Source organism: Talpa occidentalis, unplaced genomic scaffold (assembly GCF_014898055.3).
Source record: "Talpa occidentalis isolate TD23 unplaced genomic scaffold, MPIMG_talOcc4v2.1 talOcc4.15, whole genome shotgun sequence".
Lineage (NCBI taxonomy): Eukaryota > Metazoa > Chordata > Mammalia > Eulipotyphla > Talpidae > Talpa > Talpa occidentalis.
In genome coordinates, this window is record NW_023601543.1 from 20,776,748 (window position 1) to 20,801,136 (window position 24,389).

Genomic DNA, 24,389 nt, shown 5'->3' on the forward strand with positions numbered 1-24,389 from the left:
GCTTTTCTACTTGCCTAAGGTCCCAGAATGTCTACTTCCCTAGGTTAGGGGGACTATCTGTCCAAGGGATTGAAGTGCAGATTCCAATTTCTGCAGTAGAAGTCTCCAAAGAGGAGTGCAGGCTCTTTGTGTCTTCTGTCCTATTATGATATTGGAAATAATCAATTGAAAAGATGTTAGAGGTGTTACCTGTCCACCAACAGCTCACAAGACAGTGATATTCTGGTGAATTTCCTAAGATCTACAATCTACTTTTCACCTTTGCAATTTATTTTTTATTTTATTTTTTTTAAAGATTTATTTATTTATTTATTTATTTATTTATTTATTTATACAAGATTGATTGGTTCATTGATTGATTTATACAAGCACTGGGTACAGTCAGAAGTGCGGGAGGGTGAGAGAATTCACAGAGCCAGAGCGGGGAGCAGAGCAGGCAGAAGGACCTAAGTACACTGCTGAGGGGAGCAGCAGGCGGCAGGAGAGGTCTGCGCGCCATGTGGGACCCTCCTCTGGTGGCTGGGGAGCAGCCGGGGATCGAACCGGCGCTGCAGGGGCTGCGGGCAGCTTCGCAACCCAGCGCTCAACCACTGCACCACCGGGGAGGCCCTCACCTTTGCAATTTAAAACACCTCAGGCTCAGGAAAGCTAATTCAAGATAGCCAAATAAACATTCATCAAAGCAGATCACCAACTTACTAATTTATAGTGAAATGTAGAATACAAAGGGGGAAATCAGTAGAAGAATCATTGATAGAGTTTGACTGTAACAACATTTTAAACTTCTTTACACAAAAATCCACCACAAATAAAATTCATGACAAAGGATAAATGTCCATAGTATATAGCAAATGCATATGAAGTAAGAAAAAGAAAATTGTTTCAATACAAAAGTGGGCAAATGACATTTACATGATGGTCATACCAAAAAAATTACAATGAGCTAATACCAGAATATTGCAATCATTTTTTTATAGTTTAATGTATTTTAATAGCAAACTTACAGGAACAGCACAGAAGACAGACAACATTAAAAACATGTACTTGCTTGTAGGACAACTCAGTTAGAAAAGTAGAGTGGATGGAATCTACTGTATGATAAAAATGCTACAAAGACCATTTAGTTGCCATCAATAAGAAATTTACTTGTTTTAAAAAAATCCAAATGTTGGTATTGTCCAGCATTTTTTCTCCTGTCGGTGGTATGCTGAGTCTACATGCTGGCATGAGACCGCATAGTGACAGCTTGACATTGGTGACAGTGAGAATATTTACACCACGGAAATCAGCAAATGCTGCCTATCAGGGTTGCTTTTTATTTATTTATTTTCTTTGGAGAACCATTTGTTAAACATTTACCAGCACACTATTGTGTGTATCCAGTCTCGTCCTCTTACCTGCATCTTTTAAAAGCATTCTCAAATCTCTGTCCTCTTGCTGAATCCTTGCACTTGTTTCCAATCATTCTTTTTTTTTTTTTTTTTTTAAAGATTTATTTATTTATTATTTATACAAGCACTGGGAACAGTCAGAAGCGCAGGAGGGTGAGAGAATTCACCAGAGCCAGAGCGGGGAGCAGAGCAGGCAGAAGGACCGAAGTACACTGCTGAGGGGAGCAGCGGGCGGCAGGAGAGGTCTGCGCGCCATGTGGGACCCTCCTCTGGTGGCCGGGGAGCAGCCGGGGATCGAACTGGCGCTGCAGAGGCTGTGGGCAGGTTTGCAACCCAGCGCTCAACCGCTGCGCCACCGGGGTAGGCCCTGTTTCCAATCATTCTTAAACACAGTGAAGCAACTTTTTGTTAATTGACATTCTCCTGAAGTAGTTGTTGCTGAACTTGATGACCTCGGCGAACCCTAAATTTTGTGAACAGTTGCCCTTATCTTCCTTGAACTCTTGGCAGTATTCAGGACTGTCGATCGTTACCTTCTTGAAATTCTCTTGTCCTTCAGCTTCTGTGATACATGAGCCTGGTTGTGTTCAATGTCTCTAGCTTCAGGTTCTTCCTCCCATTTTCACCTCTAAATGTTGCTTCCTAGGGATGAGTCTTCAGTCATCTTCTCTACTCTCTTCCTATGTAATTTCACCCATTCCCATGACTTTAAACATTATCTAGACACCAAAGACTTATATTTGGTTTTATATCTCCAGTCCTGGGCTCGCTTGTGAGCTCTGATTGCCTACTTGACATCTTCCCCTTCAATGTCTCAAAAGTATGGCAAATTCAACATATACCAAGTGGGAGTCAATGATTTTCTCCCTCTCTCTCAAAACAGAGGTTCTGCAGTGTGTTCCCCATCTCAATAAAATGCGTCACCACATAAGTCTGAATATTAAGAGTCACCCTTGGCCTCTTTGTCTTCCTCGTCTCCCACATCACCAAGTCTGATTTGCCTTTACCTTCTAAATGTCTCACAAATAAGTTGTCTTTTCCCTGTCCTGTCTCCACTTCTAGCATCCTAGAGAAAGCCTCCATGGTCTTTCAGCTGGACGACTGCAATGGCCTCCCAACTGGTCTTCCTATTATTCTTTCTCCCTTCAATATACTCTCTGCACTGAAGTCAAGGAAACTTTTCAAAACGCAAGTCTGATCATGTCATACTCCTGTCTTCAACCTTCAGTGGCTTCCTATTACTTAGGATAAAAAACTCTTTACAATGGCCTAAGGCCTTGAACTCTCTTGCTCTGTGTGTGTGGCTCAAGCCTCATTTCACACCACTCCAGCCCTTTGCACTTCAGACATAGCAGCTTGCTTTCTCTTTTTTGAGTCTTCACAGTGCCCTTCCCGTTGCCTGAAACACTTTTCCCACCTTCCCTTTATAACTCCTATTTAACCTACAGATCTCGATTCAAACATCACTTCTATGAATCCTCGTATACTGACATGCTAAACTAAATTACATCTGCATTCCCATTCCTGCCTTTATAGATTCTCAGGGCACCACGAATATTTCCTTAACTGCTGTTACTGCATTTATGTGTGTGATTATTTGATTATTGTCTATTTTTCCTACTAGACCAAACATTCCATGAAGGAAAGGACCGTGACTTTTTTTTTTTTTTTTAAGGACCATAACTTTTTGCTCACCACTGATCTCCAGCACCTAGTCTAAGACTTGACACACAGTAGGGACTCAATTAACATTTGTCAGAATAATGAATCACTTAGCAATCCTGAGGTACAGGAAATACATAAAACTAGATCAGCTAGTATTTTTCCTTCATGGCTTCCAGGAAGCTAACAATCTTATTTAAAACTTAATCACAGCAATTATATCAACCCACTAGAAATAGCATATTTGAATTCTCTCTTTTGATCCTGATGTTCTATTTCTAGTTTATTGGCCCATGAAATCTGTTTTGGAATAACATGGCTGTGTTTGAGTGTGTGTATATGAGCATGTGTGTGCACGTATGTACATATACACATATGCACATATGTGTATATACAAAGATAAATCAGTGTATAGATACAATGATGAATCAGTACATAAATGCAAAGTGTTAAGAGATTGATAGATACAGAGATAAATCAGTGTGTGGATACAATGATGAATCAGTACATAAATGCAAAGTGTTAAGAGACTGATATAAATGGGGACTCATTTTTTATTGTATTATTTTTATTGTGATAATGTTGGTTTATAATACCATATATAATTTAAGGTTTAGGTTCACACCTCACGAAGACCTCATCCTAATCAATGACTGATGGATGAGTGGCTGATGTGTTAATCCAGTATCTTACCAAGGTGTGTGATTACATTGCCATCCTTTTGTTATCTCTGTGTCCTATTTTAATCTTTTCATGGCACTTGTGGTTTGTCTGTCGAGGGCTGCAAGGTAACTGGGTGGAGATCTTGTTTCTCTAGATTCTATACCATGTCTATGAGGGTGAATTTTGTACAGATCAGGGTATAAGGATAACTAGTATCTCAGGAGGTAAGAGGCAAGCCCAGCCTTCTCTTGAAGTCGGTGCCTTGCCCAAAGTTCTAAGTCATCTCAGATGTATGACAATGGGCAGTCTTGTCCTCATTCAATCAGTTCTCCATGTGGTGACTCAAGTGATTTGCGTAAACATAGATCTCACCGTGTCATACCACTGCTCAGTAACCATTCATGCAGTGGCTCTCCAGCTGTGATGTGCCTCAGAACCACCTGAAAGCTTGTTATAAACTGATATGTCTTTCTCATACAAGGATTATGATCCAGCAGATCTGAAGTGGGGTCTAGGACTCTGCATCTGTACGAAGCACTATGAGTCATTCTTGATGCAGCTGATTCCAGTACCATCCATTAAGAAACATCATTTCAAGGGCTCTTTATTTTCTACAGTTTGAAACTTCATCCTCCTTAGCATGGCATAAGGCCTTTTGGGTGACCCTTCTCAATGCTGAGTCTTTCCTGCATGCCACTCCACTCCCGTGACACTGTCACCATCATTTCTTGCCTGAATTGCTACAACGGTGTCCTGACTCCCAGATCCTACCTGTTTTCATTGCCCTCTGCTTCAATCTTTTCCCCACATTGGAGCCAGAAAGACCTTTTGAAATTGCAAATATGTTCATGTCACTCCCTTGCTCAAAATCCCTCAATGGTGTCATGCCATCTAAGGGACAGTTTCTGCAACTTGTTCAGGTACAATAACACCTGGATGTCATGGTGTTCTCAGAATGCCATGAATTAATTGATATATTAAATGTCACTATATGAAATAAAACACTTTTGAAAAGAACACTTCTGCTGGCAGAAAACATGTCTACATTATGTGTGTGCAATGTGAAATTATAGCCACGAGCATAGATGTCCATGCAAAAGTAAACAGTTGAATGAAGCATGATCAGTATTGGGATTCACTGTTTAATATTCACTTGCTACTTGTTTATTCATTTTGTTGCTTTCTAGCAGATAAGCAGGAGCATCTGTTAAAGATTTAGAGAAATTTATGGTTAAGAAAGTTAAAATAGAGGAATTTCTACCCATTAACTGATTTTTTGTTTTTCACTGCAAGCCTCCATCCCATTTACATGGGGCATGGTTCCAGATCGAACAGGCATTGTCCCTGGAGAGCACAGCTTGAGAAACCCTACTCTGGAGCATATAATTGAAGTTCTTTGGCAAGACCCACACAACCCTTCCAGATATGACCCCCTCTTATCTTCCAACCTTGTTCCTCTACCTCTACCACTCCTTCTGGCCAAGGCCTGGGAATTCCCTAAGCATTCTCTGATCTTTTTTTTTTTTTTTCTGTGATTTTACACATGCTATTTGCTCCACTGTCCCCGCACTCCCACCACGGCCCAAAAAATTACAGTAAGTCCTCACTTTATGTTGTTGACAGGGTCTTGGAAACTATGACTTTAAAACAAAATGACGCATCACGAAACCAGGTCCTCGAATAAGAGCGATTCATTCAACATTGCCTATGGGATTTAGAAGTTGTACCAAAATGACGCCGAACAAAATAACTTTATTTGAGGAGCTGCTAGACTGTTCAGTCAAGACTCAGTTCATATGATGCTTCTTTCACTCCCAGAGTTTCTTCTTCCCCAGGGTCTTGCTCCCAGTTGATTATATCGATGATCACGTTCCAGGTTGTGGAGCTCTCTGGCCACTGGCCTGGGAGCTCCCTCAGGTTATGGTAGGGGTTCTTGTCTCCCAATCTTGCTGGATTCCTCTGGCACTTAGCACCTTTTTTGGTGCCCCTTCTCTAACTCCAGGCTATTGGTATGCGCATGCTGCTCACTGTTGAAATCCAGCCGGACAGCCCAGACTGCAAACCTTCCCCTGGCCCATTTCTCTGGGACTAGATTTTCAGATAAAACAGTGGTTCTCAAGCTTTAGCATACAGTCAAATTCCCTGGAGCACTGTTGAAACAAAGACTGCTGGTTCCAGTCCCTGAGGTAGTGATTCAGGAGGTGGGGGGGGAGGGGGCAAAAATTTGCATTCCCATACAAGGGTGATGCTGCTAGACAGAGGCTGCATTTTGAAAACCACTGGAATAAACTAAAGTAAAAGCAGGGAGCAGTGGGTAATGAGTTTCTGATTCTATCAGCACTGCCTGGATTTGGTTAATCCCAGAGCATTTTCTCTCTGCTTCACCTCAGCCTCCTCCAACTTTCTGATCTTACTTTTCAAATTGTTCTTGGAGCTTCTCCACTTTAGACCAACTCTATTATCCTTCTCTTTCTCCTTTTATAAAGCCATGGTTTCAAAACAAAACCCTGCCCTGAGCTCTTAGCTCCATTTCACTACCCTTTTCCTCTTCTCTGCCTCCTTCCACGCTGCCCATCCAGTCTTAGCACCCCCTATCCCAGTATGCAGAGTGACTTTCTAAAGCTTGGCTCCAATTAGGGGCCACTCTTATCTATCAGGGTAGCTATTTCCCCTCCTTGGGGAGTCTAGTTCCACAAACAACATTAGCATGCTGATGACAGTCACCTGCTGGCTCTGGGAAGTCACTGCTTGATCCAGCTTCCTTAAGGACAGTGGAAACACTGACAGCACCACATTACATGCTTCCGTTCATTCAGTCAACAGACTGATTGAGTACTGGCCAGGCACTGTGCTGGGCCCAAGGGACGCCATCAGGACACATTGAACATAAATGCATGTTTATGGTCATCCCCCTGGAGAGCCCGCAATGTCACTTTACAAAGGGGATCTTTTGTCTCCCCACCCCCCCATCAACAGGGGCAGACACTCAGTGAAGAAACTGACCACTTTCACCAGTCCTCCGCTCTCCCTTGTGCCTGGGCAGGTGACCCATGACCAAGGACTGGGAGACACAGACCCAGCAAATTTCCAATCCCGTTAGTTGCAATGAGCCTGATTATCCATACCTCTCAGTTACTGACCTGCTGTATGGAGGAACAGTACCTAAAACCCAAAGCACAGCGAACTAAAACCCCTCTGCATATCCACACACACTGACATACACAAGCTGATGCACACACAAGGACACCTATACCACCACACGTATTACATCACATATGGACACACAGAGACCAACACACAACACAGACATACCAACGCACACTGAAAATACACACTGACACACACATCCACACCGAAGCACTGAAACTCACATACCCAGGCAGATACACACTAAAATACAACCAGAGGAGTAAACATATGCCAACATACACATACACACTTTGACACACAGCTGACACACACACACTGACACATACGAATGCACACCTACTCACACATCAACACCAACCCACACCACTCAGAATCCGGAGACCCAGCCCCTAGGACCGGCTCGCAGCCTCAGGCCACAGGTCTTGAAGGGACTGAAGGGCTGCAGGAGACTTGAATTACACACTCAGCCCCAATCTGCCAGGTCCAGCATTTTTGCGAAAGAGGCCTCTGGAGGTCCTGAGAGTCCCCACAGATAAGAGGTTGGAGCAGGGCACATGGGCGCCCCTACCCACAGTACCCCCAGCGTGGGGCGGGAATGTGCAGAGAGCTTCATTCAGAGCGCAGCGCCTCCCGATGCGCTGGCGGCAGGCATTTTCCCTGGGAGCCCAGGCAGTCGGCCAGTCAGTCTCTGCCTGGCTCTTCCCTGGTCTTGCCGCTCCAGGTAGCTGCACTCAGCTCAGGCTTTCAAATGTGCGCCTCCGGTCCTGCCACCATGCATGCCCCAGGTCCAGATCAGAGCTAGTGGCCTCAGCCCTTCCTGTCTACCACACTCCAGCCTTTGCCAGGGAAGACCTGTCTCCCTCCCAGATGCCCAGCCCGGAAGCGGGCAGTCACCTTTCACTCCCTGCCCCATCCGGTCTCGGCCCCGTCTTACAGCGGTTCTTCAGATACATCCCTGGGCCCCCGTGTCACTGCCACTCCAATACCGGGCCTGGCGCCTCTCCCAGCTCCCTGCCGGCCTCCGAGACTTTACTCTCCCCCCTTTCCCTGCCACCACCATCTGCCCGGCCGGCCAGAGCTGTGTCTCACAACTCCCCTGCACTGGCCCTTAATAGTTCCAGACTCTTCTTTTTAGCCCCCACCTGCGTCTCCAGCGCAATGATAGGTGCACAGCGGGAACTCCCAATACTCGGCTTTTGATTGACTGTCCCTACAGCTACCCCCTCATTGAATCTTTTCTTTCGAGGGTCTGGGTCTGTCTCTGAGATCACCTGCCCTTTTTAGGAGTGGAGTGGAGCGTCCGGACCGCTATGGTCTGGTACACAACAGAATGGGTCGGGGCCTGCCACTCACAGGGAGCTGGGAAAGGGCCACTCCCGGGACAGGGAGTCGAAGGATGTCAGGGCTGGAAAGGTGGAGAGGTGCGGAGGGCAGGGGAGAGGACCCGCCGTCGCGATTGGCCAGGAGGGAAGGGAGAGCAGGTGAGCAGAGTTCCCGCCTTCGGAGGTTCTCCTGTCTGCGCACCGCCGGTCACCCGGTCCCGGTCCGGAGAAGATCGAAGGTTAAAGGGAAATCAAGCCCCCCCACCCCGGAGAGAGCCACAGGAGGCCGCTCTCGGTCACTCCTCACCATCCCGCTTGACAGCGGGGAGTAGGGGGGTGCCGGAGTGGGGGGGAGAACCTTCACCCCCAAGTCCCTACCCTGAGGCTCCCCGACACTAGAAGGCTGAGCCAGGTGGGGAGGGGAGCAGTGGGGTCCCTCTGTATTAAGTGCCCAACGGTGGTGAACCCGTCTCCATGAAATTACAGCGCACAGCGCCCAAGGCTTGGAAACCCCAGGGCCGAAGGGAGTCTCATCTCAGGACTACTGGCCTCGGACTCCGCATGTCAGAGCTCAGTAGCGGGGCCGCACTGCGGCTCCCCCCAACGGCCCCCTTTTTAAGCTCCGCTGTGGAGCGGCAGGTGCGGCAGCACCCCAACCCCTCCGACCTCAGCTGCACTCTGGGGCGACGGTGGGGGCGCGGGGAGGTGTGGTGGAACATCAAGAGTGCCGCGGCGGGAGCTCTCATACAAGCACCCTGAAATCTTGGTGGAGAGCACGAGGGGGTTCACGGGGCGGGGAGGAGAGAGAGGAGCACTGCAGAGCTCCGCCGCCAGGCTGTAAGCGGTGGGGGGGGAGGGGCGGGGGCTCCCTTCCAGGCTCCGGGGTCTGGGGACTCGGGGATGTAAGGCGAGAGCAGGGGGGTGTGACAATTCAGCAGAGGTCGGGATGTACCACGGAGCCCAGTGGCGGGGGGGCAGAGGACGTGGTCACCGAGGGGAGCCCCCGCCCCCTTGGCAAAGGCCTATGGCTGAGGTTGCAGGGAGAACTGGCAGTGGGCTCGCAGCAGGGGAAGCGGCGAGTTAAATCCGCCCCCTCCCCACACTCCACTTCCGAGGGGGAGAGCGGCAGAGGGGGGATCGGGGTTGGAGCAGCGGCTAGGGGCCCCTCCCTCGCACCTCCCCCCACCGGACTTGGTCGCGCCCGAAGTGTAACACTTTCTCTTTGTCGGAGGAGCTCCGCTGTTTCCTGTGCTGTAGCTCCCGTTGCGGCGGCGCCCGTGGCAGCCCTGGCGGACGCAGGAGCGATGGCAGCGACCGATATAGCTCGCCAGGTGGTGAGTGCGGGGCTGGGGCACGGGCGCCGGCGCCGGGGCCTGGGGAGCACCGAGGGGACCTGGCTGCCGGCACCGCCACCGCGAGCAGGGCAGCGGGCAGCCTCCGGGAGCCCCGGCACCGCGGGACTTCTGCCCCCGGGGTCAACCGCTCAGTCCCCCAGCCTGTCCCCGAACGGTGGGGCGGCCAGGGGGGGCCTCGGGGAAGGCTGCGGCCGGCCGGCCGAACTTGCCTTGCCAAGAGCTGCAGTCGGCGCCGCCGCCTCCCTCGCTGCAGCAGCGGCCGGGCGGCTGGGGCGTTGCCGAATGAATGGCCGCACGAGCCGCCGAGTCCTCCGGGTCCCGGGCACCGCGGCCGAGCGCCCTCAGACCGCGGGGCCGCGCCCCTGCGCACCGCTGCGGGTGGGGACCCGGCTCTGCACCCGAGGAGGGGCGCCGGGCTGGGGTTAGCCTGGGCCAGGAGGCGGTGAGCGGGAAGGGGGGCGGGGAGGTGACTGGCTGGGCTGGGGTTTCTCCATATGCATTACATATGTGACTGCGTCTGTGTGTGTCTCACTGTGTGCGTGTGAGTGCACGCGCGCGCACTCGCGCCTCCCCGGGCGGGCGGAGGCGCCCGGGTCGTCTGTGACCCCAGAGGAGTCCGCCAGTTACTTAGAGTGGGCTCCGCGCCCTGGTGTGTGTCCGTGTGTCCGGACGCCCCTTCTGCTTGTGCTGTGTGACTCTGGGTCCCGCTCCCCCTTGTGCGCTTATGTCGGGTGCAGTTCGCTGGCCTGTAGGTGGCTGGCTGCGTCTTTTGGCATATTTCTGAGCACCTGACCCGGGTTTTGCGGGCCTCTGGGGGTCTGTGTCTTGGGCGCGTGCTCAGCATAACTGGGCTTTTGTGCCAAAACCTGTAGAGCTGTCTTCTGTCTACCGGGACTCAGGAAAATTAAGTGTGAGGCTTGCAAAAGCGGTACCTTCTCTCTTTTTGTTGGCAACCGACTCTGGGGGAAAAAAATCTTCCTTTAAATAACTGAAGTTTTCCAGCCTGGCATGTGCAGAGAAATCATATTGAACTGACCCGAGCCTCCATGTTTATTCAGAAGTTTGGTTGAAAGGGGAAAGGATGGTTCCATTTCGGGGAACAATCTAGCCTTTCTACTCACAGGAGGATATCTGGGATTTTAAGGAGCCACTCCCCCCCCCCCCCCCCCCCCGTTACCATTAGCTTGAGGTGAATAAGGAGAGCGCAGTAGAGGTAGGTCAAACCTCATGACACCAAAGACTGGTTGCTGAAAATTCCTGAATGTCAAAAAAATGTTTTTAAACGTCGTGGCTCATTTATTTAGGGAAATAGTTCATGCAATGTAATTGCAGTGGGGAAAAAAAAAAGTAGCCTCTAGGTGTTTGGTTTAATTGAAATTGATTTGTTTTCAAAATCTGAATCTAGAATCTGGTAGTATTTCCTCTACAGGATATGTATAAACCTATTCCACTCTCTTGTCCCTGTTTGGAGCGGCAGGGTTATTTCTTTGGAACCTCCCATCCCCCTCCTTGCCAAAGCTGGCACAGGGCTACTTATGCTGTCCTGGGGTGGAAGGACCAGGAATAGATAGCAGTCAATGCTCTGTGTAATGGAATTTGGGAGAATTCTCTCCCCTTCCTCAAGACTAGCACTGCAATATTTATTCCTTGAGTGTTTTGAGGGTTCCCAGAGAGCTTTTTTGCTCCTTGCTTGTTACCCGTGTTTTAGAGACGGCATGACTTAAGAGGAATTAGTCTCCTGGATTACACTTGCTCCATCTTTAGTGACTAGAAGTGACACTAATGATTTTTCTTGTCAGCTAATGAATTTGCATTGATTTGTTCATACTCTCTTACCAGCTCCCTTTGCCTGGATTAGGACTGCAGGGCAGATGTTGCAAAGGGGAACATTCCAGAAGGTTGTGCTGCACCTCTGGCACAACACAGGCAACTCTGAGATCTCCTTTGTTTTGCAGAGAGGGGTGGGGGTGGGGGTTTAGGGAGACCTGATTGGTTTTAGGACTACCTGATTTGCTTTGCCTGGTTCCAGTTTGGCTCTGGCTGGCCTGGCGGTACCATATGATGAAGAACATAATTACGCGCCAGATTCTAAAGCTGAAAGAGAAGCCCAAGCACTTGAAACCTTGTTATTGTGATAAATGGGTTTCTGGGAAACTGACGTCACTCTCCATGCCCCCTCCTCCAGCCAGTGAAGTTCTTGTTTATGTGTCATTTGTTTCTCTGCTCTCCTTTGTGTCTGCAAGAAGTTGTAATTCATTAGGGGAGATGGAATTAACTCAGGAGACCTTGGATGTCTGGTTGCTGCTTCTTTCTTCCTAGGAACCTGTATCCAGGGTTTGGGAAGAGAAGACTGGAGAATAAACAGAAGTGTGCCTGGCTTAGGGCTTCTTTTTAATGAGCTGGGAGACCTGGTGCCATCCGTCCAAGTTGTGCTCTGCTTTGTGCTTGGGGGCGGGGTGAGGGGGAAGGGGTGTCCTTCCCAGAGTTAGGTAAGGGGTCACTCTGGCTGGTAAGGTAACATCATTAGTGACTAAAACAGGCCTTCGAGTTGTTGGACAGGGCCCTTGTTTGGATCTGCATGCAACTTGGAAACTCAGCTTTCGTATACATAACACAATCCCATCGCATTTGAATGAACTCCACAAAGATTCTGTATCACAAAACTATTTCTCCGTTACACCCATGAGTGCTTATTTCATGGACTAGCAAGTGTCTAACACTGTGACTAGTCTTGATCAATTATACTAAAAAGTTAAAATGGAGTGGTGGACATACTTCTTGGTTTTTAGGCTTGTATACAGTCTAGCAGAATCATGGGGGACACTGTGAAATAATTAGAGAATTATAGAAGATTCTTGGGATGATCTTACCCCCACATCCTGCCTGTGAGGTGACCCAGGCTGCTATTCTTATTCTGAGAGGTTATGGGGCTTGTCCGAGGCAACCCAGCCAGGCACAGCGCACACCCCTGGGGATGTGGCTTCTGGCTCTTGCAATGAGCTGTTTCTTTCAGTGCTGCATTTTGAGGTCCAGACTGGAAGTGCCGACCCATAGAAAGAACAGCTTGTTGATTCTGGCTTGGCCCAACCCTACCAAGTGGGCCATGATACTTTCCTCCACTGGCAGCCAGATAATGGCTGTTTTCCCTCACAAAAGAGCTTATAGGGGCTAACTCCGTACTAGCAGTGCTGGGGCAACTGTCTCAAGACAATTGTTTACAGGTAGACGGAACCCTTCTGCTTGGTTCCCCTTGACGCTGCCTACCTCAGCCATTTCTCTTACTTCACACTGAAAGTAATATTATACCCCAAGCAGTGGGGACAAAACGCCATTCTGTACCTGTACCTCCGCTGGGAATACAGCACGGAAGAAAAGTTACATGGTTCCAGATACTAAAAATTCTTCCGTCTAAGTCGAGGGTATATGGGTGATCATTGTACTATTTTCCAACTGTCCTGTGTGCTTGAGACTTCTCAAAATAAAAACCTGGGGGAGATTACACCCCCTCCCCACTAATGCACATGGCTCTCTCTCAGGGAGTTCACAGTGTAATCGTGGAGGCAGACCAAATAACTAGTTAATTATCATTTGTGATGACGGCTGCACTGGAGGGCCACTGGAGGGCCACAGTCACTCTGAGGCTTCATTACAAGGGGATCTCATCCAGCAGTGGATGGGGGTGTTGGAGGACAGGGGAGTCCTGGGGCTTCAACTAAGAAAGGGCTAGGTGTGAAGATGGATGAAATGTGGCTTCTGCTACTTAGCTGGGAACGTTTCATTCGTTAATTCACCCATATGTATGCTTATCCATTCCTTCAAGCTGTATGTATTGGGCATTGGCGCTGCCAGGCCCTGTGCCAGATGTTGAAGATACACTGGTGGCCAAGACACATAGACCTCTGCCCTCTTAGAGCTTCCAGGTGAAAGGCAGGAGCAGCCATGTTCTCTATTCCAATCCTAAATCCTGGAAATGTGAGCCTTAGTGGTGCTCTTATTACAAAACGGCCTTCCAGCCAAGTGATTTGTCTGTATAGTATAAAGAGATTTTGATCTGCCATCGTGTGCATAGCATTTACTTTGTAGAGTCTCTGCTGTAAATTTTCTATTAATTGCTGGCTTTGTTACCCAGCAGGCCCCTCCCTTTGTGTGCTGTAAGGGAGCAAACGGGTTGCATTAGCCTAAGCAAAACTAATTAGGAAGGCAAGGACCCTGGAATAAGGGTCCTTATTCCCAAACGAAATAAGACTGGTTTCTGGCCTGGCCTGGGGTTCTGGAGTATTCAGCAGAGTGGGCCTTTAGTTGCATGGACATTAAGATCATATTCCAGAAAGAAAGCAGAGAGGGAGAAAAGGAAAGAACAAGAAGGAATGTCATGGATGAGGGCAACATGTTTCTTTCAGTGATCTCAAAATGCTTTCACGTCTGTGTGATGTCACTTTCCCCGATAGCTTTCCAGGCCAAGTATTCTTACTCACTTCATTTGCTGGGTACGGGGTGGGGTAGGGGGATCAAGTGACTTGGTCCAAAATGGTGTTGTTGGTCAGCGGATACAACAATGAGACTCCTGCCAGGTGATATAGATTCCATTTTTCTTAATGCTGGCCTTTTCGTGATGCTTCTAAGGACTAAAAATCCTGCCACATCCTCTCTTCTCCCTCTTTTCACTGTACCCCCGCACCCCTACACTCATGGGGGTCAGAGAAGAGTATACTTGGGTGCTGTGAAGACTCTCAGATGTTAAAAAGAATCTTAGCTTAAATCCCAGATAGCACAGTCACGGGTCCTGTGTGGGTTTTCTTCTCCCCCCCCCACCCCATATTGCTTTAAATAAAAATCTTGGAGCCACCAGCCATGTCATGATGGATTATTTTAAGTAACAACTGGAGGGGGGCAGAATAAATTAGAAACACAGACCCTCCTCGCTTTGGCAGGCGGAGGCTTCTGCTGCTGGGATTTGAAACCGTGGGTTTCTCTGCCTCCTGCACAGAGGAAGGAGGCCACATGCTCAGGAGGGTGAGAATAATGTTATCCTCTTCCTCAGTGTCTTCTCATTAGAGGCAGCCATCTGCTGAATTATGCAGTGTGCTCTCAGCTGGTCCTGGAGTTGGGTCATCCCTTTGCAGTCACTTAAAGGTGACCCGGAAAATATTTGCAGTCCTTTCTCAGGGACAGGACTCAGGGCTCCGGTTTCTCCTGCCCGGGGCGGGGGTGGGGGGGGGGCTTTCTGACCCCTAGCAAAGGCCCTGGGGTAGCAGGGGCAGAACTGTGCTTTCACGGCCCTGATGAGGTGTGAGGTAGTGTTGGGTTTCCTTTTGCAGCAGAGGCCCCCAGCTCGGAACACTGGCGCAGAGGCAGGAACTGGGTTTTTTCAGATCCCCATTAAACGAGACCAGATGGAGGCAGAGGCAAATTCAGCCTCCCCAGAGGACAGTTGGGCATTCATCCAGATCCCTGTGAGTAAACCTTTTTTTCTTTTTCTTTTTCCAGATTAGAGATAACAATGGCCAGAACACCTAGCAAACTGTTTAAATGGCCTGGCTTGAAGGGGACCTGCCTTTTGTGGGAAAGTCAAGCCACCCCGAGCAGGGCAGGCCCCAGGCCAGAGGTGGAGCTATTTTACCTAGAATCCTGCTGACTGATTGGGTTAGGTGGCTGTGGAGCGCTTGAGCAGAGCTAGGCAGCTGGCCAGTCTGAGCTGAGGCCAGAGTCAGTAGAGAAGGAAATGGAAGAGAGAATGTGGTCGAGGAACACAGGACTGCCATGGTCTCCACACCTCAGTTGCCTCTGTAGGCCCGAGCCACCATGGTGAGCCCACAAGATTCCGGGTTGCCTTCCATAATCCTTCTCCCTCCAACTAGCATCAAACCACCAGCCAAATGGCCCAGAAAGAAATCTGCCACTCGAGTCAGCTTTTCCATGTGAGAGAGGCAGTGGGCATGACAGGGCTCTGGATGCTGGCGCCCCTGACTGCCTCTAAGTCACTCTGGGGCTCAGGACAAGTCACTTCCTCTCTGAGTGTCCCGTTTCCCCTTTTGTAAGCCCAGTGGTGCGGATGTAGGTGCTCTTTTAGGGCGTTTCCAGCTCTAACATTGCATGATTCTTAGATTTCCTGGTTCTCCAGCCTGATTTCTTTTTGGCCCTTGTCTGTTTCTGCTTCCGAATGAGGTGGTAGAATTTCACTCCACCCCTTCCCTGCTTTGACTCCTTGAGCTGGGTAGGGAGACAATTGTAGATTAGGCAAGTCTGTGCTTTTATTTTAGCTCAGCAGGGTCTCCATAAGTAGAACAGAAACTACCCTTAAGATATTGTCTATACATGCAGGTGTATCTAGGTATTGTCTTCCTATAAAGGTACATGACAGCTGAATTTTTGTCTATTGAATCTCATCTTAAAGGCACTAGGAGAGTTGGCTATTTAATGGAATCCTGCTGTGAATCCTTTTATAGAATGAAAAGCCACTTTGGAATTTATCTTGTGTATTAAAATCCTGAGTCTCATCTATTGGATTTACCCCAAATGGGCCTTCTCCCTGTATGTCAGGATGGTCTTATTTGCATTTCTCCAGGGTTCCTAAGCTGCCCACCCCCAATGAGGGGGGGCAGCTTGCATAGGTTTTATTTCTCCTTGGAAAGGCCCCCCAATTTCTCTCTCCCAGTTCAGGGCTTTGCTACTACTGTCAATTTCCTCTTAGCCTGGCTTAATCGGGGGCACGGGGGAAATCCTGCCATTTGACATGTTGGAGGGATTTTTAACCTTTGAGAATTTGTCAGTGCTTTTGTGGTTTTTATGGCTGATAAGACAGCGGCATCCACTCCCTTGACAAACCTGGAGGCAGCAGACAGGAGAACATCTGTCTTATGGCTTCATGAAGACTTTTGCTCCATGTCTCAGGATATGTGATTTGACTTCTGGTTCATGTGAATCTTTATGACAGTAAGTTATGCTGTGTAAATAATATGTTTTGTGTATAATAATGATAATGAGCATAATAGAGGATTACTGTATTATTAATAAAATAAATATTTTATATACAGTGAATCTGTCTGAAAACTGAGTACTTAACTGAATTTTCTGATGTATCTGTATGAAATGTACCTTTTTTGGTTGGACAGTAAGGCCTCACTTCACCTGGTCAATAGGTTCTTGGAGGTTGAGCCTTGAGGCAAAATGACATTTAATCCAAGCAGGTCTCTAATAACTGAATTTCGTTCAACATCATCTGGTTTTTTTTTTTTTTTCTCATCAATGTTACAGTGAAATAATGTTCAGTGAAACAATGTTATTTGAGGAGCTGCTGTAGTAGATTTTGTTAAAATAATGGGGCCTTCTCTCCCACCTAGGAAAGTGTCATCATGGAATCTTTTCTTAAAAAATAACATTTTTATTCTGATTATAAGAGTGAAATATGCCTGTTGTAGAAAATTTGGAGAACACAGAAAAGCAACAACACCTGCAGTCCTTCCACCCAAAGGTGATTGCTATCGCCATTTTGGTGTCTATTTTTGGTGTCTATTTTTCCAGTCTTTTCAAAATGCATATGTATTTCCCCTCGTCATTGGGATGATCCTGTCTAGACAGGTTTTCTTGATTGTTTAGTTTGCCTTTTTTTAAAAATTTATTTATACAAGCACTGAGTACAGGCAGAAGCACGGGAGGGTGAGAGAATTCACCAGAGCCAGAGCGGGGAACAGAACAGGCAGACTGACGAAATACACTGCTGAGGGGAGCAGCGGGCATGGCAGGAGAGGTCTGTCAGCCATGTGAGACCCTTGCCTGTGGCCAGGGATCAAACCGGTGCTGCAGAGGCTGCGGGCAGCTTTGCAGCCTAGCGCTCAACCGCTGAGCCACCAGGGGAGGCCCAGTTTAGTTTGCTTTTTATCCAACAGTATTTGGTGGTCATTTTTGCACATCATTAAAAATTCTTAGAAACTGCTTTTACCAGCTGCTTAATATTCTATCATACATCTTTAAACCATTGATTGTTTCTGATCATCCTGAAGATTTGCAGTCTATCAGAGATCGGTATTCAGGGCTGAGGTCAGAGATGGAGAAAGGTATGGTGTGAGCGCTGGGTCCAGCAGTGACACATGAGGCTGCTGAAGAGAATCCAGTTCGTCTTTCTGTCCCTTCCCAGCATCTGCATGCAAGGACTAGAGGAGAAAATTTGTTTTGTATTCAGAAAGCCCAGATTTTTCACTTTGGCCTCATCCTTCTGAATGACAACTAGTAACTTATTCATCCTGGTGGCAGGAAATTCTCCACTGACACGGATGCACCTTCAGTCCCCCTAGGCCTGTGATACTACTTGCTTACTCAACTGCAAAAGCTGCCCACTTGGATGCTTATTAGACTCTTTATTTGTGGAGTAACAGCAATGGGAGAAAGATGCACAGCTGGAATGGCCTTAACTCGTTCTTCGTAACAGGAATCTTCGGAATATTCAATTAAAAAAATGAAATTAGTGCGTCCCTCAGGGGAGGTGGCGGAAGAGAAAGAGAACAGTGTTTCTGCCTGTGATATGAAATGTGGTGTAACGTATTTCTAAACCGCAGGTGACTGCAGATGAGGAGAAAACAGGAAATGTACTAGGGGAGGGGCGTGGGGGCTCCCCCATTTCTCAGGAGCATTTTGCCTTCCTTGTAGCTCCTCTCAGACTCTGCATCCTAATTACTCTTGTTGCAAAGCTGAGTGAGAACTCTCTTTTCTTATATTAAAAATGTTTTTTAGGAGCCTGCCTGGTGGCGCAAGGGGTTAAGACGCAGCACTATGAAGCTGTCTGCAGGCACTGCAGCAAGAGTTCAACCCCCGGCCAGGGAGGTGACCCACATGGCACAGCAGACCTCTCCTTTTCTCACCTGCTGCTCACCTCAGTCAGTCTGCCTGTTCTGTTCCCCACTCTGTCTCTGGTGAATCCGCTCACCCCCATACCTCTGGCCTATACCCCAGTTCTTGTATGCAAAAATAAATAAATCTTTAAAAAATGTTTTTAAATTACATAGGTGGGGTGTGAACACATTCGTGCTGTAAAAAAAAAATCAAAGCATACAGAAGCATACTGACATTCTCGATGTTCCTGAGTCAGCCCCTACATATCCATTCCCTTCCCTGGAGGAAGCCACAGTTCTTGGTTCAGTGAGTCTTTCTTTTCAATCCCTTTCCCATGCACCAACATGCATTTTTTTGCAAATTCACATCCATAGGGCTTTTCGGGCACACATAGTTTCATACTGTGATTATTGTTCTACAGTTTCTTTTTTCTACGTTATCGTATGTCTTGGAGGTATTTGCATCAGTATGGTTGGACCTACGGCATTCTTCTTAATGACTACAGAATATTCCAGATGATGCATGTACTATAATTTGGTGAAAATCATTCCTGTTGTTGTATGTTCAGGTTTTTTCCTACTTTTTCAGTATTAAAAACAGTGCTGTAATGAATGTCCTTGTACACAGATCTTTGTTGATACTGAGTTTCTGCAGAATAGATTCTAAGGAAAGATTGCAGGATTACAAGAGATGTGCATTTAACACTTTGGTGACTGTGGCCTTCCTACTTGAGGTTTTATTGTTGGATGCTCTGGGCCTAGTTGCCAGTTCTCTTTCCTCTTGTGCACATTGTAATTCAGGGAGTGTTCAATTAACTGCAATCAAAGTAATCAGGACCTCAATTAATCAGGCCACCTTAAGGAGGAAGAAAGAAGAGATAAGATATTAGAGGTTTAGTGAGGATGTGGGGAAGAAACTTCTAGAGGCTGTACATTTAGTTCATTAACTTATCTTTTTGACCTCTAAGCATTTAGCTCTGAAGAGTAAGGACTGATTATTCATAATGATGACCTTGATATCGTAAAAGATTCATTAAACAAGAGTGAATGGTGCTCTCCAGACAGGATTTCCTAAAGCAGAAACTATATGTACAAATTCATTTTTGAACATTTCTCAACTACAAAAAAGTTTGCTGCTTAAATCTTGGTCAACAACAAAAACATTCACCAGAACCATGTCCCTCAACCCCCAAACCTTCCAGTTAGTCTACATGGGTTGGCCACATGGTAAGGAGATACAGATGAAATAAAGTTCCTAAAAGTCACCAGTGATCTTCACCAAGTCCAGGTCAGTGGTTGTTGCTATGTAATTCTTCTGACTTCAACCTTGGCCTTTGGTGATAGAAAACGATTGGGTCACCTCTTATTTTTCTTGTCATTTCCCCCTCTTGGAAGAATCCTCTTTAACTTCCCATGCCTTACTTTGGCATCCCCTATATTCTGTGTTTTTAGCCTGTTTCTCCCTATGCTATCTCTTAGAGAACACATCCATTTTCATAGCTCTCACCCCTAAATTTATATGTCAGTTCTGAATTCTCCCAGAGCTTACAATCTCATGTTGCTAAGTACTTATTGGATTTCTCCTCCTGTATATCTCACCATAAAATCAAAATTATCTTATATCCCTTAATATGTATAAAATACCTTTACAAATCCAGAAGACAAAGACAGATGTCCATTTCTTTAAAAATGGACAAAGAGGGCCTCCTTGGTGGCGCAAGGGGTTAAGCACCATACTATGAAGCAGTCTGCAGCCTCTGCAGCATGAGTTAGATCCCCGGCCGGCCAGGGAGCAACCCACATGGTGCAGCAGACCTCTCCTGACTTGCCTACTGCTCCCCTCAGCAGTGTATTTCAGTCAATCTGCCTGATCTGTTCCCTACTCTGTCTCTGGTGAATCCTCTCACCCCCCACACCTCTGGCCTGTACCCCAGCTCTTGTATGCATAAATAAATAAATCTTAAAAAAAATGGACAAAGATATGAAGAGCTCACATATGCATATATACAATAATACACTCATAATTGAACAATAACAAACTTTCACCTTTGATAATAAATGCAAATTCAATGACATGATACTCCTTTCCAGTAATTCAATTCACAATTGTTAAAAAGCCTCAGAAACTCAGTGTTGGCCTAAGTCTGGGTAAACAGACACGCTCCCATATTGGTGGTAGAATACGTCAATGGTGGAATAGACATTTGTACTATTCTCAGTTGAATGATTTCTCAATGTGTACCAAAGCCTTTGAAACGTGTGTGCCCTTGGACCCAGCAGGTTTCAATTCTAGGAATTTAATTAAGGAAGTAACCAGAGACATATGTAAACCTGTAAGAACAAGAACAAGAACATATTCTTCATAATGTTGAAAACTTGGAAACATGCAGAATGTCTAGCAGTGGAAGATTGGTAAAGAAAATGTAGCACATTCCTACAATGGAATGCTATGTGGCCAATAAAAACAGTGTTTCAGAAGTATGCTTAGCTAGTCAAGATAACATCCGTACTAATTGTCAGGTTATTAAGTCAGATTAGGAAAAGTTTGTTTCCATTTGTATGAAATAAAACTGCACAGGCTGGAGGGTGAGGCATTAGAATTCGTAACAGTGCTTATCTCCGGAGAGTGATAGTATGGGTGCATTTTTTTTATTTTCTCCTTGATAATCTTCCATATGTTCTAAAATTTCTACAGTGAATGGTGATTACTTTTATAAAATAAAAAAAAAAACTTGGTAAGTGTAAATTTTTTAGTAATAACTGGTTTAAAGCTGGACTCCTTGACTTCCCCAGTTAAACCAACTCCCTTTCCTGAATTCCCTCCTTCTGTCCAGAGAGCCAGCAGTCCCAGCTCCCAGGCTCGCAACCCTTGCAGCATCTACTCATTGGGGTGCATCCTTCTTTAGGACACTTCTCAAATCTGCTCCTCCCTCTGAGTCCCAAGTCCGATCAGTTCACTTCAACCAGCGTCTGTTGTCACAGTGTCTGGCGGCACCCTGCCAGTTCGGCCTCATAGGTGTCATCTTCTCTCTCTTCCAATCAATCAAGCGCCCTGCAGCTGGAATGGTTTCCCAAAAACACTGCTTGTATTGTGGCACAGTGTGGAGAGAACGGTGGGCGCCTGGGGTGGGCGCATGGGAGGCGTGTGCTGAGTCTGACAAGGAGGAACATCTTGGAGAGTAAGGTGTGAGAGAGAAATAGGAAACACAGCCAGGCTGTTTTCAGAAGTCGCGCTCTCCACTGCCTTCCACTGTCTTCAGCTTGCAAATTCCCTTTCCTCTCCTTTTGGCACTTGGACCGGAGGCCTTGGAGCACTTGACATTTCATGGTACTGAATTTGGCGACAGGAAGAGGCAGTCAGAGGCGATAAAACACGGCTCAGGAAACCTCAACTCTTAAGTCCATCCTGGTTTCCGATGCCTGCTGTGGTGGAGGCTCCATCAGACACACATGGTGGCTCTTACGTCTCGGTCTTCCCTCCACTGTTGAAGCCCAGAAGTGAACAGTGGGACACGCACCATCTTTGCTGGCTTTAATCAAAAGAAGAGGATACAGGGAGAGGGGGAAGTGGAATGGGAGGATGGGGACGTCTTGAGTGACGTGGGCTGCTTGTGAGACTCGGCTGTCTTCAGGTGCCCCTCCGGGGCCTAGAATATACCAGCCCGGGCTGAATGGTGGCATATGGTCGCCTGTCAAGAATTCTCCGCTGGGAGTGTGTGGGGTGAGACGTATGAGGATAATAAACTTGCCAGATGGTAGTTACCGGTCCTCGCCCTGTCTCTCACTCTTGGAGGATCTGATGACACCCGCGGGAGTGGGATCCCACGCTGGCTGAAGGGGTATGTGGGTGCCGGTTTTGACCTTGTCAGCTGCTGAGCGCTTCCCCCACTGTCACAGCCCGTCCCTCTCCGTGTGCATGTATGTGCCCTTATGGTCTAGTCGAAAAACAGGTCCCATCCGGCATACGAGCTTGCTGTCGGCACAGCCTGGGAGGCTGGCACAGGCCTCCTGGACCAGCATGCCCTTTGGATGGCTCTTGGTGCCCTTCCTGTTATGGAAATCTTGGTGTAGCCTTGTTCACCATCTCGGACTCCTTACACAGCCCCCCGGTCTCCCTCAGATGTCCCCTGCTTCGCTTCTCCTCCTTTCTCACCTTCTCCGCGGCCATTGGCAGTTAGCTCGTTTCTTGACTCCACGCAGGCCCCTTTGGTCCTTCTCCCTGGTTCCTTGGAAACCTGCTTGAGGTACTCTCTGTTTTGCGAAACCATTAACAGTAAGAGGCTCTGGGACTTGCTTTCAGGGCTGCAGGTGGCTTGGCTAACCCCTGTGGAGACAAGGGTGCCAGAGGTAGGGAGGCGGCGGCTCTCTGGCTGGAGGGGCCACCCGAGTTCCGTGGCATCACCTGTTATTTCAGGGGTCTAGCTGGACGGATACCTGCTCATGACGGAATGTGTACCCTATGCCAGGCGCCGGGCTAGGTGAGGTTGTACTAAGTGAAGAGTGTTCCAGCTCTCCCTAACAGAAGTTAAGTCATTTGTCCAAGGTCAGAAGGTGAAGGAGGTGGGACTCTACCCTTGACCTACCTGCTTTCAAAGCCTCCTAACTTCAACTCGGTGTCACCTTTGTAGATCCCCAAAACACCCTAGAGAGGAGGAGTATTGCCTCGTTTCTAAAGTCCCTTTGTATATTTGCTGAACCCTTAAGCCCGCACCAGGCATTGTGCCGAGCTTGTTACATGTCTTTGCATATTTGTGTCTCCCAGTCACCCCTAAGATGAGTAGTGTTATCTCATATGATAGACGCAGAAGAAAAGTGAGTCTGTGGGAGGTTACTACTCCCCTTGCAAGGGATAGAGTCGACAGTGCACTGATCCCTGACCCCGCCTCTGTGCCCTGTAAACTCCCTCTGTAGTTTGCTCTGTCTGGAACTCTGGGGACATCCACTGCTGAGGCTCGAGGATGCTTGTACCCAAGAAGCCATGATGTCCAAGCCGATGGGTCATTTTGCTTTGGAGCAGGGAGAAGCTAAGGGAAGAGATGGATGACACGCAGAGACTGGGCGGGTGTGATTTCCGAGCACAAAGAGCATTTGGATGTAGAAGTGACACCCAGATTACTTTTTAAGCACCTTTTAATTTGATCCCATCCCTCCCCTTCCAAATTAGGGTGAAGGTTGCCGAACTGTCCCCCTGGCTGGACATGTGGGATTTGACAGCTTGCCCGACCAGCTGGTGAATAAGTCAGTCAGCCAGGGCTTCTGCTTCAACATCCTGTGCGTGGGTGAGTATTTCCATAGCAGGAAATTCTATTACAGAATATGGATCCTTAATGACTGGATTCGGCTTTGCAGGTAATTAGGTTAAATAAGTGTGTCATTGTGATCTATTAGCAAGAGTGTCCCCCCCCTTCTTCTTTTATCCCCCCTGCTCGGTTTTTGGTAAACAACTATCTGTCAGTTCATTTTCCTTGGCCAGAGCTGAATGTGGGGCCCATGCCTTTGGAGAAACTGAGCTGTGTGACATCCGGTGGACATTGGGTAAAGGAGCTGGCTGGTTCAGCCATTGCTGTCAAGTTCGTTCTGATGGTGGAAGACAGGAGCCAGGGAAGACTTGGGAGGGAGCTGATGGCTGCGGAAGGTTGTCAGTCCACCAGCTACAGGCAACGGGTTGGGTCTGTCTGCTTCCTCTGAAGTCCCGCTATGCTTGGTACAGTTTCAGCTCAAGGGCAGGGATCACACAACTGTGTGCAAAGTTCTTTTATTCCCTTTAAGTACCTCTCTGCCTGGACCTTTAGTCTGAAGTGTGGGAACCACATCTTAGTCACTTCTAATGTGCTAATCACAGCACAAAGAGAGTTCACTCCTGTTGAAATGAATGAGAAATAAGTGAATGCATTTGCCCCACAAAAACCACTCATTAGACTACTCAGATACTTTCCCATATTAGCAATTTGGGGCCTTACGAGGCCTCTGAGAAGTGAAGGGAGCCTTTGTACCCTCATGGGACATATGGAGATCCAGACA

At 47.6% G+C, this 24,389-nt stretch overlaps 1 protein-coding gene across 4 annotated transcripts in view; it reads left to right on the top strand.

Annotated features, from left to right (window-relative positions):
• The first annotated feature begins 9,186 nt into the window (after window positions 1-9,186).
• Window positions 9,187-24,389, top strand: part of SEPTIN6 (septin 6) — a 62,841-nt gene continuing 47,638 nt past the window's right edge. For 2 of the 4 annotated variants that reach the window (XM_037512020.2, XM_054695581.1), the window contains exons 1-2: window positions 9,237-9,522; window positions 23,533-23,647. In XM_037512020.2, coding sequence (XP_037367917.1) covers window positions 9,493-9,522; window positions 23,533-23,647 — 145 coding nt within the window. In that variant the 5' untranslated portion in view covers window positions 9,237-9,492. Of the gene's footprint in view, window positions 9,523-23,532; window positions 23,648-24,389 lie in introns of all 4 variants that reach the window. The other 2 variants (XM_054695580.1, XM_054695579.1) reach the window with 2 other exon arrangements.